The 13,916-nt window shown below is 42.6% G+C and overlaps 1 protein-coding gene across 1 annotated transcript in view; it reads left to right on the plus strand.

Annotated features, from left to right (window-relative positions):
• Positions 1–13,916, plus strand: part of LOC132861440 (transcription factor COE3) — an 82,017-nt gene that overhangs the window by 54,279 nt on the left and 13,822 nt on the right. Inside the window, exons 9-11 of the mRNA XM_060892965.1 lie at positions 1,324–1,457; positions 1,688–1,814; positions 13,667–13,755. Coding sequence (XP_060748948.1) covers positions 1,324–1,457; positions 1,688–1,814; positions 13,667–13,755 — 350 coding nt within the window. The remainder of the gene's footprint in view (positions 1–1,323; positions 1,458–1,687; positions 1,815–13,666; positions 13,756–13,916) is intronic.

Below are 13,916 nucleotides of genomic sequence, written 5' to 3' on the forward strand. Positions count from 1 at the left end.
TATTACCTTTAATTACCGTCTCTTATTAGCTAATTAGTTAATTATTCCATATTAACTACATAAGATACACACCAAAACATCTGTCTGATCAAATATTCGTTTGATACGTGTTTAATAAACCCAAGCATTCTCGCTTATCCTCAGAGCTTCAATTCTCAGCCCTATAAAGGTCTGTACAGATGTTATAAAGTCCATTTGCCGATTTACGAATTTTGTTGCCATAAGGCTACGTTACAGTGAAGCGTTCTTAGAGCCGGAGCTTCATCTCTTGTCATTTTAGTCGTTGCAGATTACAGGTGAAGTTTTAGGCAATGTTTCCTTCTAGAGCTTTTCTCCAAGTAGGCATGCTGACTTTCAGACATCAGTCCAATCAATTCCTGTCCACAGTTCATCACACACACACACATACACAAACACACACACACACACACACACACACACACTCAGCCTGCCTGTCTCCATCACACCAAGCCAAAAACGACTTTACCATAAACGACAAAAACTCCCAGTGAGTTCCTAATGGCTTTATTGAGCTGACCATTATACAGGAAATAAGAATATAAAATGAGCTTTTATCATTGTTATTACAAATCACTCCAACGTAGCGGCTGGGAAACAAGTTAAAAACATGACAACGAGGTGTGTCTACGAGACGTGCCCATGCTCACACACCCTGCTCATACAAACATGAGACATCAGGAAGCGATCTGAAATACAGCGAGTGAGACCTTTATATATCCACAGAATCTGTTAGCCAATAGGAAGGCAGTAGACGTGTCTAGTAAACTAGACATAGTCTTTCATACCACAGCAATTTGTGTACACTTACGAAACGTCTTCCTGTAAATGTCATGTTAGCAAAAGTATTTTACATCACGGCTTTACTTATGACTCTTACCGACACTGGAGACTCCTTCCGTAAATTTTCAATTCGCATTTAGGGCAGAATAAATAAATAAATAAATAAATAAATAAATAAATAAATACATTTGTTTTAATAGCGGAACATATGCGCTTCAGGTCCCTGTAACCATAGAAACTGTGACGTATCACAAAGAACACATTTAAATAAACCTGCGATTGGTTTTACAGCCAGAACTACAGGGCTGCTCTTCTAGAATATCAGTCAACACCTTCCGACCAATCAGAAGCAAGAATTCAGCAGCTCTGCGGTATAAACTGGAAACTAAGGACGTTTGCTTGATTATTATGATGCAGTTCCTAGATACACTTTGAAAACTGTGCATCTACACCGTATTGTTGGTTTTATTGTGGTTTGTCTTGTGTTTGTGTGTGTGCGTGCGTGTGTGTGTGTGTGTGAAGCAGCCACTCCATGCATCAAAGCTATAAGCCCCAGCGAGGGCTGGACAACCGGAGGAGCCACCGTCATCATCATCGGAGACAACTTCTTTGACGGGCTACAGGTCGTCTTCGGAACCATGCTCGTCTGGAGCGAGGTAGGTAGTTTAGAAATCTAGCACACACACACACACACACACACAAACACACACACAAGATATTTTAGCACTGTAAGAGTTAATTAAACCGCGCAGGTGCTAATTTAGCAGTGCTGAGTGTTATGTGTGTGTGTCTGACTCAAGGGTCACGGTGGAACTCTCGGCAGTGCAGTGGTGTGTGTAATCGATGCATGTGTATCGAGCTGAACGTGTTGTGTGCTGTGTTTTAGCTCATCACACCCCATGCCATCCGTGTTCAGACGCCACCCAGACACATCCCCGGGGTCGTGGAGGTCACACTGTCCTACAAATCCAAGCAGTTCTGCAAAGGAGCACCGGGACGCTTCGTCTACACTGGTACACACACAAACACACACACACACACACCAGAACACACTCCACATGCCACTCAAGGTGGACTACAGATGAATTTTGTAAAACAACATAAAGTCGTCACAAGTAAATGATTAGACGTCATTGAGATTGTGTTCGAATCTGTCCTAAAGAAACGATAACAAATACAACATGAATATTAATCTTCAAACAAGACTTGAGAATTCAATATCACTGTGTTAGAACTTTATTTGATCTATTTGTGTCCCTACACTTCCCCTTTTTCAGAACTTTTAATCCCAAACGTTTCCCCAAGTCGCTACGGCGTGACGTCCTTCCTCCTGTCCATCCGTTCTCCTGCGTCCCTGAGTATCGCTCCGTCTAATCGATGCTTTTTTTATTCCATCGGAATAATTCAAGATGCCATTCAAAGGTCAGATGAAGGACTGTTTAGCGCGATAAGAAAATGTCATGGCGTAAAAAGCAGGCCTTGTGTTAAGGCTCTGTGTTAAACATGAGGTTTATCTCGGTGCCTTGCCTTTGTCCTCACTCGCATAAAGACGAGTTTACAATGGGACAGTGGGACTCCGCCATGTCCGCTCTGACTGACGTCTCCGTGATTTGACTGACAGCGAAATGGCGCATTATGAGGTTTTCATGAGATGTACATTGTGAATAGGGCTTCCAAAAGAAAAAATGCATTGATGAGGGTGAAGAATAGACTCCAGTGAATAAAAATGCACAAGTAAAACAGCGTGTCCTTTTTTTTTTTTTTTTTTTTTTTTTATCATCGCAGTAATCTGAACTGAATGCGTGATCCAGTGACAGACAAGTGAAGCCTTATCGCCGGACTTCTATAAGAAAACACATTGTGTTCTGATAATGTGGTCTTTTTTGTCTAGCTTTTTACCTTTTTCATTATGGGTGAATTCTGGGGGCACGATGGCTTAGTGGTTAGCACGTTTGCCTCACACCTCCAAGGTTGGGGGTTCAATTCCCGCCTCCGCCTTGTGTGTGTGGAGTTTGCATGTTCTCCCCGTGCCTCGGTAGTCCGGTTTCCTCCCCTGGTCCAAAGACATGCATGGTAGGTTGATTGGCATCTCTGGAAAATTGTCCGTAGTGTGTGATTGCGTGAGTGAATGAGAGTGTGTGTGTGTGCCCTGCGATGGGTTGGCACTCCGTCCAGGGTGTATCCTGCCTTGATGCCCGATGACGCCTGAGATAGGCACAGGTTCCCCGTGACCCGAGGTAGTTCGGATAAGCGGTAGAAAATTAATGAAATGAATGAATTATTTGTGAATTCTGACCTCATAATACAGCCAATAGAAAACAAGAGGTGGGGATTGAGGATCTTGTTAGCCACTACAGTTTACCAGTCCTAGGTTTAAACACAAGTCATCTCTTTCCACATCGTGAAAATGTTGGCCTTGTTTTTGCCCCGTGAATCATCTCATGTGTCTGTATTTTCGATAGCGGATGTGCATCGGCGTCAGTCACTGCATCTTAATTACAGCACTAGGTACGTGCGATGTGAAATGCGAAGTAGGATTTAATTACTAAACAGGCGAGACTCGAGCGAATCCAAACCCAGCCGTGTTTTTCTCATCAGGGAGTTTCCGACCTCCTCCACCTCCACCTCCTCCTCCTCTTCCTCCTCTCTCGCCAGCCTCATTTTTGACTTGAGGCTTCCAAATGAAAACAAGCCAGCTTGACATTTTTGGAAGGTGTGCAATTAGGTCATTAGAAAATTAACGCTTCGACTCGCAAAACATACGAAGGAGGGCGAGTTAGACGAGAGAAGGATGGAGAGAGAGAATATATGCATGCTGGCACGTTCAGATTTTCTTTTATCTGGACCTGAGTAATGATAAGAGGGCGAAGAAACAGCATCAAAGAAGGTTGTTCGGTAGATTGCGCTCATATCACTTTCTTCCTATCTCCTTCTTCATCCGTCTTTGTCCTCTCTTCTATGCCCGATTTCACTATTTCTACCCCCTCCTCCATTATATTCCTTTCCATTCCAGCCCACTCCACTCACTCCACCCCACCAACCGCCTCCTCCTGTCTCCGGAGGCCGAGGTTCCCCAGGTGCGCTCTGAGGTGGGAGGGAAGGAGGCGAGTAAAAAGAGTGAGACGAGCCTGAGGGTATCGACTTTCCTGGGAAAACACATCTCTAGAAAGAAATCAGTAGCCAAATTCTGCAATAACTCAACCGTCATTGATCCACGGTCGCATTGATCTGCGCATTACAAACTCTCAGACTGGCAGCGTGGACTCGAGGCTTTCGAAAACAGCAATCAGAAATAAATGAACTGACTACTTTTTTGAGGAGTTCACATCCTCGGAAATAATAATAATAATAATAATAATAATAATAATAATAATAATAATAAGAAGAAGAAGAAGAAGAAGAAGAAGAAGAAGAAGAAGAAAAAGAAGAAGACTCTTAACACACCCTTACCATCTGTCTAATGACATGAACATCTCTTTTGCCACTTAATCAAATCCCTTGAAAAAACCCCTCATCAGTGTACGCTCCAACGGTGCTAACAAACACAATCATTTTATGATGGTGGTGGGACATGAGGTGTTTTTCTGAGGGACACGTGTCACTTCATGTCCAGACTTGCCCAAGCTTTTCACTTACAGTACACAGGAAAAGACTCCAGGATTGTTGAGTTGGGAGGTTAAGACCTTTATATAAACAACACAGTGTCACGATTGCAAACTGCTTAGGGCTAAAAAAAAAAAAAAAATCGCAAGAGCCAACTGGTGTGCAAACTTACGATTCAGCGTACCACGAGGAACGCATCATTCTTCAATTTGCTAAAGTAAGGCTAAATTGCTTTTGCTTGATATCAACAAACCAGAAGGTTAGTTTGTTGCTTTGTCCCTTTTAAATAACTCCAGGATTTATCATCTCTACAGGAGATGATGATTCCTCTTTAGAAAAAATTACCAGTAGAAGCCCTGAATCTGCATTGCTGTGTAAGCGTTGAACTGGGTGTATGAGTACTGAGTTAGAACAAACAACAGTTTGGTCTTGAACCCCGGTGGGTTTCTATCTTTCTGAGAATGTTTAAAGGTAGTGAGGGTTTACCTTTTAGAGTAAGACCAAGATGCCATTTAAACTCCTTGGTCTGGTTGAAGAACGTTCAATCTAGGATCACAGTATGTTCATTGCATTGTCCTTCTGGCAAAGGCCTTAAAGAACCCTGGAAAGAACCCTGGTGCATTAACCTTTCACAGAAAGTCCCAAGTCCCTTTCTGAACAGAATTATCTTAGCTAGCCGACGATGCTTTAAATCTGAGTGGTGTCCTTTTTGTTAAAGAGCAGAGGTTTTGGATTAAGACTTTTTAGGTGGAAAATGTTGGTCATTTCGGTCATTGGTGTAAATAAACCCTTGATCAAGTACCCAGCATTTAATCTTTGATGACACTCAAGCAATCCACAGCTTGGGTTGTAAACCATTAGACCATGGCTGAAAAATATAGTGTTGGTATCTGGTCCCTATTTCTCTATAATGTCCTTGATAACCACTACCAAGTAAACCAGATTTGTTGCTCTCATCCCATCTCTACCACACCAGAATCAAGCAACCAACATGCTGAATATTTGTTACAGGTGTGTTGGGTGATGGGAAGCACAACAATATGCACCATCTGGGGTTCCCAGAGGACTAGAATGGGAAACACAAGGCTGGATGAATGTAGGACTAATGACAGTGTTTATTAACGCAACTGGAGCATGCACTGATACAGTGCAGTCAACCATGCATTTCACACCCAAGGTAAATAAAATTCGGAGAGATTATGAGATGAATTTATAAGCAATAATTAGATCACAGTGTCACGATTGCAATCTGCTATTCATCAGGGGCATTTGGTCTGGGACCATAAACCCATGGATTTAGCCCTTTCAGGCCCAGTAGAATCTTTTAGGTGTGTAAGGATTTGATCCGGTATTGGCATTATTTTCAAAGGTGACCTAACATGTGCCATCTAGAGCTGGCAATCATTAGCATATGGCATATGGGTACCGGGATTCATACTTTTATGATGAAAAACTAGACGATTTTTTCCCCCAGTACCCTTTGACTAATACACCAAGACTCTTTCACCGGTTTCTGCCAGGATGTAACCAAACACGTTATAAGTTTTACAGTGACAGCAGGCCATTCTGTGCTGATGAGGGACTTTAAAGCCCACACATACACACACACACCATGTTCAGAGACCTGTTATAGAGCAAAGCGAGTTGTACGGAGCGGAGAAATGGCGTCACCTCTCGTGGGAACTACTGGTCCTATGAACTCTTTTTGTGTGTGTAGGGGACCTGCTCAGTCCTTAGCCAGAACTGGTGGCGCCGTGTGACGCACAACTTCTTTAAAAGGCCTCTAAAGGTTTATGAGCCCAGAAGTTCGGGAAAGGCATGGAACCAGAATCCAGGAGTGTGTATGTTCTGAAAACAAAAGAGTTCTGTTTCGTCTTGCTCTCACACACATTCATTTTTTTTTTTACATTAGCTTAATAGCACTATTTCTATACACAACCTTCCTAAAGAGTTCTTCAGTGTGTTCATCTGAAGGGACCTTTAAAGGTTCTATGAGGAACATGACAACCAGAGGTTTTACTTATCACTGGTCTTACAAGCCAACCTTCCAGCTTTTGATTGATTGCTATTTTCTGAGACTAAAATGGGCAAGAATGAACAACTTTGTCACAAAGAGGCTGTTTTTAATCCACATTGCAAATAGCCAACTATAATATGATTACTTGGCCAATTATTTTTTTAATATTCTGAACCTTGGGTCGGGGGCACGGTGGCTTAGTCATTAGCACGTTTGCCTCACACCTCCAGGGTTGGGGGTTCGATTCCCGCCTCCGCCTTGTGTGTGTGGAGTTTGCATGTTCTCCCCGTGCCTCGGGGGTTGCCTCCGGGTACTCCGGTTTCCTCCCCCGGTCCAAAGACATGCATGGTAGGTTGATTGGCATCTCTGGAAAATTGTCCGTAGTGTGTGATTGCGTGAGTGAATGAGAGTGTGTGTGTGTGCCCTGTGATGGGTTGGCACTCCGTCCAGGGTGTATCCTGCCTTGATGCCCAATGACGCCTGAGATAGGCACAGGCTCCCCGTGACCCGAGGTAGTTCAGATAAGCGGTAGAAAATGAATGAATGAATGAATGAATGAAGCTTGCGTCCAATAAAGAGTACTAAATGCTTTACTCTGTTAGACAACCCATTCAGAAAAAGCTCTAAGTAGCAACCTTTTATGAATCTAGACCATTTTTGAGGTACCCTGTTTGACTTGAGGTACAATCATAACCTTGACTTGAATAGCAAAAGGCAAATGTTTTGCTCCATTGATTTATTTTTTTTTTTTAGATAAAAGCCTTTCAAGGGGTGGGGGGCACTATCAAGAATCATTCAGTGCCATCCAGTGCACTTCCTCATGTCTCTCAGGTGAAACCCCTTAACACATTGTTTCCCAGTTAAGATTATAAACAGACCGAAGCTATGGATACTACCAAACAAGAGGTCTCTTGAGGATCTTAGATACTACGATGCAAGATCAGTCAGGATGGATGACATCATGCTGAAAGCATTAGTGAATACAATATTGACTGAATATTGATCGTTGTTGAATGAGCACATGAGATCATGCACACGCTCATTGTCGAGAACTGCCATAACCACAGGTGTGTGAAGAGCCGGAGATAATGGTCCAAACCCGTAAAGTGGTCACTTCACCGTGGTTTCTGCTCATGTTCTGTTCATCCACGTTTATTTATTCACACGCCGCCTCGCCGTCTCTGCCTCACACTGTCCTCCTCGACCCTCTCCCTCTCTTTGTGATGCAACCCTCCTGATTACTGCAGCATCCATCCGTTTCAATATGCTAATCACCCGTCAGTTAATTGCCTCAGTGCTGCCTTGATTAAGCTGAGTGACACCTACAGGAAGTGTGTATCAAAACCCCTCACTCCCCCACCTGAGGAGTGTGATGTTATCGAGTAACGCTGCAATGTAAAGTTCCTTCTGAAATTGGTGACACATTTAAGGATAAATGTAAAGATCTCACTCTTTGCGTTTTTGCACTCATTGTCCCTACAAATTCTTTATCTGTGTCCTTTGAAATTATTATCCATTCTTGTGAAAATCCTCTCAGAGTTGTTTTACTCTTAATATCCTTTCTCTTTAAAATAATGAATTCTTCCTGTCCTTTCATTATCATTCTAAGTGTCCTCTCACCTCTTTTCTCAGAACTCTCAAAAATGTCTTTATTTCTCATGGATTCTCCATGTCCTCTCACACTCCATCTCCATGTCCTCTCACACTCCATCTCCATGTCCTCTCACACTCCATCTCCATGTCCTCTCACACTCCATCTCCATGTCCTCTCACACTCCATCTCCATGTCCTCTCACTTCTTTTGGTCCTCTCACACTCCGTCTCCAAATTCTCTCACAATTCTCCATGTCCTCTCACTTCATACGGTCCTCTCACATTCCGCCTCCAAATTCTCTCACAATTCTCTATGTCCTCTCACACCTCTTCTCTACATCCTCTCACACTCCTTCCCCATGTCCTCTCACTTCTTCCAGTCCTCTCACACTCCATCAAAATGTTTTTATTTCTCATGGATTCTCCAAGACCTCTCACACTCCATCACCAAGTCCTCTCTCACAATTCTCCATGTCCTCACACATTTCTTCTCTACATCCTCTCACAATCCTTCTCCATGTTCTCTTGATATCCTTCTCCATGTTCTCTCACAGTCCTTCTTCTCTGTCTCGCACTTTCTTGCTGTCCTTTCACACTCCCACTGACTTTTTTTTTATTCCAGGACTCACGCATCTGCAGCGTGCATGCTGGAGGTAAACAGAGGTCACACCACAGCATACGTGCTGCTGTAAAAGCTGTATTTGGCTGTAATTAACTCGGTGTGTGTGTGTTTAGGATTTCTCTCATCTCCCTTGGTGGTTTTCTGCTTCAGCTGCCTCTTGACTGTCAGTCACAGTTTAAAGTTCATGAAATTTCTATGAGGATTGATTGGAGGTTCAGCGATTGATCAGACTGAGCGCCATGCTTCTGAATCTGCAGCCAAGTCTGCAAGTGTGTACTCGCTTCTGTGCTTCATGTGAATGAAGGAGAGCAGCGAAAAACAGAATCGATAGCAAGCAGCGACCGGGTTTTAGACGTCTGTCAACCGGCCACTTTGCACGCAGCCGACAGGCTGAAACAGGAAAACAAATCACTTCCTGTTGTCTCCTGCTCCCACCGTACATCTTGAAGCGCCGTCTCTGTAATGACCAAAGGGACAATCAAACCAGATGCACAGTCAACTCGACCCTTATCAATAAACCAGCACATGGAAATGTGAGATTGAGCCTTGCTGTGCAGGAATTTGTACCTTGCAAACAAATTGCGTCGTTCCATCACTGGCGATGCAGCTTTGATGGAGTGGTTTATACACAGAGCTGGAGCTGAAGGCAAAATCATTCAGAAATAGCCTCCTGAATGGCTAAGAGGCGCCGACGGGATTGTGGCCAGCGGGGGCGTGACTGCGCCTTCAATCACTCCATCAGGCTGAAACGGAGAGCCGTCATTTTACTTGGAGAATGTAGACGGGAGCTAATGCCTGTGGAACAGAATGTAAATAGCAAATGGGAAAGAAATAGATGGAAATTGGAATAGTTGTTTCTCTTGATCGCAAAAGAGGGAAGTGCGATCGGCTGGATGTGGGGAAAATAATGTCTCTCTATAGAGAAGACACGAGTACTATAAACGGAAAAAAGATGGCAAAAACGACACACACGCACACCACACACACACACACACACCATACAGCAAGAACATATGTTGAACGTATCCTCAACATGGCAGAGAAAGAGTGTGACTATGTAGAGTGTGGGTGTAAGATGAGAGAGAGAGACAAAGAGAGAGACAGAGAAGGCCTTTAATCACGAAGCTGAGTGCTTGCTCTCCCACTCTGCCCCATTTGACCTCCAACCCCTGCGGTGCGTGGAATAAGAGCCGGGAGATTGATTTTACGAGGTGCGTATGCTGTCTCTCATTTGCCAGCTAGATCGAGGAGCATCTGCTGAAATCCGATCACACAGACAGTTAGCAGCGCAGGTTAACACACTTTTACGGGACGGACCTCTGCTTGGATAAGCATGTTGGGCCTCTGTTGTGCTGGTTTAGTGCAGATGTGTGTGTGTGTGTATGTGTGTGTGTGTTTGCTGTCTAAATTAGTTAAAAAATGCTAAAATGTTGGCAATGTAAGACTTCTGAACTTATCGTGTGTGTGTAAGGAAACATGATCTGTGATTTGTGAGATTACTGACCACATGCTCTTGGGGTTTATGGTGGGTGGGTGAGAGACATGGCCTTACAATGAGAACAATAAAGGAATGATCAAATAAATAATAAATAGCCGCACCCCTTTTTCTCGTCCTCTCACTGGCTGGTTTTTCACATTATCGCTTCTCTCTCTCGCTCTCTGTCTCTCTCTTCCACTCTCTCTCTGTCTCTCTCTTCCTCTCTCTCTCTGTCTCTCTCTTTCTGTCTGTCTCTCTCTCTCGCTCTCTTTCTGTCACTCTCTCTCTCTTCCTCTTTCACTCTCTCGCGCTCTCTCTGTCTCTCTCTGTCTCTCTCTCTCACTCTCTCTTTGTCTGTCTCTCTCTCTCGCTCTCTCTCTGTCTCGCTCTCTCTATGACTCTCTCTCTCTCTCTTCCTCTCTCTCTTTCTGTCTCTCTGTCTCTCGCTCTCTCTCTCTTTCTGTCTGTCTCTCTCTCGCGCGCTCTCTCTCTCTCTCTCTCTCTCTCTCTCTCTCACACACACACACACACACACACACATAGTCGCGCATCAAAAAACCCAGCCGTGCACGAGAGGAAGAAAAATCAATACGAATTACAACGGAGAAAGTGGCGCTGATGGCTGGAATTGCAGCATATGTTTACACTAAATCAGGCAATCTATCTTCATACGCGCGCGGCAACGCGCTTGGGGTCAGGGTTCGACGCCAAGCGCGCACCCGCCACCGCGCCAATTACTGCATCGTGCGCTCGGTAACGCTCGCGTATCGATTGGGCACGAGAACGGGGAAAGTGGAGGGGGGGTGGGGGGGGTCAGAGTGCAGGGGGGATTTTAATAAGAGAATGAATGGGGCTTAATTTCTCAACAGATTGATGGAGGGTGAGAGATGCAACTGATACACACACACATACACACACACACACACACACACACACACACACACACAGAGAGGGAGCTTTGTCATACCATTTTTACAAGGACCTCCCTTTGATATAATCATAAATGGTGTCTATTTATCAAACTAGCTGTTACTCAGAGGACAGTAGTATAGTTTATAGTGAGTGTTCTGATCTAATAAACATTTTACATGGTGAACAAACAGACATCACGTGCGCAGCATGCTGAAAGTTTCACACGCCTGTCAAGGTTTTAGTGTAAAACTTTCTGAATTAAATGTTAGTCAGGACTGTACATGTATTTGAATGGAGTGCATAAGTAAGCACCCCTATGTTTTCTGGGGGGTGCAAAGAAGTGTAAAAGGTCAAAAATAAAGTGAGAGCAAAACTAGGTGAAATGTTTGGAAAAGGAGATCTGACCATCACGATAAATATCTTTTTGGTATAAATAACTTTTTAATTTCCTAAACGGATGCAAAATTTTGAGCTTAATTAATTTGGACTTCAGATCCGTAATAACTGATAAGAACGGAGTGTATTATAGATCGCTAACAGAGAGCACCTTCTCTTGCACGTTCACACCATCAGCTCACGAGAACTGCCCCATAAGACCCCTGTCAGCGCACTCACACTTTTCCCCTTCTCCCTGCCAAAAACTGCCTTGAACAAATTTGATTTTGCAGCTCACAGGGGCCTTTTCCCTGCCACGAGAAAACAAATATTGTTATAATGGTAATAACATCTATTTGCCTTGCGCGACAAACGGCGACGGGCCCCTTTGAAAGGGCCAGCGTGCTCGAACGCTGCAACCTTATTCTTATTCATGAAAGCCCGGTTATGCATATTAGCACAAACTAGCTATTCTACTCGCCTGCATTCGAACTGTCAATCATCCTTAACCAATACAAGAGGCATCGGTGACAAAAGCAGAGTGGGCATGAGGGCTGACAAATTGTCCCCAAAGTCATATTTGACAGCCTTTTATGATTAATGGGCTTGATTATGGAGAAATATCTGCCTAACCGTTTTTCCGGGGTGTTTCCCTTTCTCTGGTGCTTTCTCATGTTCTTCACACATCCTGAGAACGCTAGAAAGGAAAACTGAGCTTTTAGTTTGGGGGGGAATGAAACAATCAAATGTATGGGGGGAGGTGGAGGGAAGGAGTATTGAATTAGGCAGTGTGTGAATGGAGACTGACTGTGCACTTCATAAAACACACACACACACACACACACACACACACACACACACACACACACACACACACACACACACACACACACACACATTAAGACAGCTGATATATAGTTTTTGATGTTATCTCCATTCCTGCTACTATATTACATGGCCTGAGCACGCTCTTTTTATTCTTTTTTCAACAAGAACAACTCGTGAGCTGTGTTTCCTGTACATCTACATAACCAATATATATGCAATATATAGCTATAGTATACTAAATACACAATACTTGCATGTACTATACTATACTATACTGTACTATACTATACTATACTATACTATACTATACTATACTATACAGCATATAACTACATTTAACTACTTAGTAAATTATCTCATACTTTAGAATATAATGTAATACACGCTACTGTACTACACAGTATATGACTATAATCAACTATTTAATATAACATCTAATACTTGCCTGTATTATACAATATACTGTATTATACTATGCACTATATAACTATAATTACTATACTATTTTATACTATACTATACTATACTTTAATACACTATACAACACTACACTATACAACACTATACAACACTACACTACAGTATACAACGCTATATTGTACTATACTCTACAACACTACACTACACTATATTGTACTATACTGTACTATACTATACTATACAGTACTACACTACACTACACTACACTACACTATACTACACTACACTACACTATACAACACTACACTACACTACACTATACAACACTACACTACACTATACTGTACTACACTATACTACAGTACACTACACTAAACAACACTACACTACACTACACGACACTACACTACACTACACTACACTATACAACACTACACTACACTACACGACACTACACTACACTACACTACACTACACTACACTATACAACACTACACTACACGACACTACACTACACTACACTATACAACACTACACTACACTACACTAGTTTCCCAATTTGCAAAACCACACCTTAATATACCCGTGTACATTTGTGTGTGTTTTTTGTGTATGTGGGTTTGTGCCCTATTCTGGATCTACTCCTTACTTTTCACCCACAAGTCTCCAGAATCATCTGTAACTCTGAACTGTAAACACGGTTACGGACACTGGATAAATGAATAAAACTCTGACTTGATCATTTAAATACAACTGAAATAAAATTCAATTGGAATACCGGTGATCGAATAACATACCAGTAATCAAACACACCACATCAAGGCACACACTAACACACACCACACAAAGACACACACTAACCTCGTTCCCACTGTTTAAAAGAAGCAGTATAGATTAAAAAAAAGGTCGTAAATTCAATCCTAATGTATTTACTATACCGCAGATCAGGGATGTACTGTATCACCCTGTAACTGTGTGTGTGTGTTTGTGTGTGTGTTTGTGTGTGTGTATGTTTCAGCTCTGAATGAACCTACCATCGATTATGGCTTCCAGAGGTTACAGAAGGTCATTCCACGCCACCCTGGAGACCCTGAACGGTTACCTAAGGTGAGCGGACATTTAACATGGAGACGATGATTTTTTTGTTTTGATGTTCAGCATATTTTTATGGTTTTGTGCTTTTAAAGTTCTTAATATATATATATATATATATATATATATATATATATATATATATATATATATATATATATATATATATATATATA

Source organism: Tachysurus vachellii, chromosome 18 (genome assembly GCF_030014155.1).
Source record: "Tachysurus vachellii isolate PV-2020 chromosome 18, HZAU_Pvac_v1, whole genome shotgun sequence".
Lineage (NCBI taxonomy): Eukaryota > Metazoa > Chordata > Actinopteri > Siluriformes > Bagridae > Tachysurus > Tachysurus vachellii.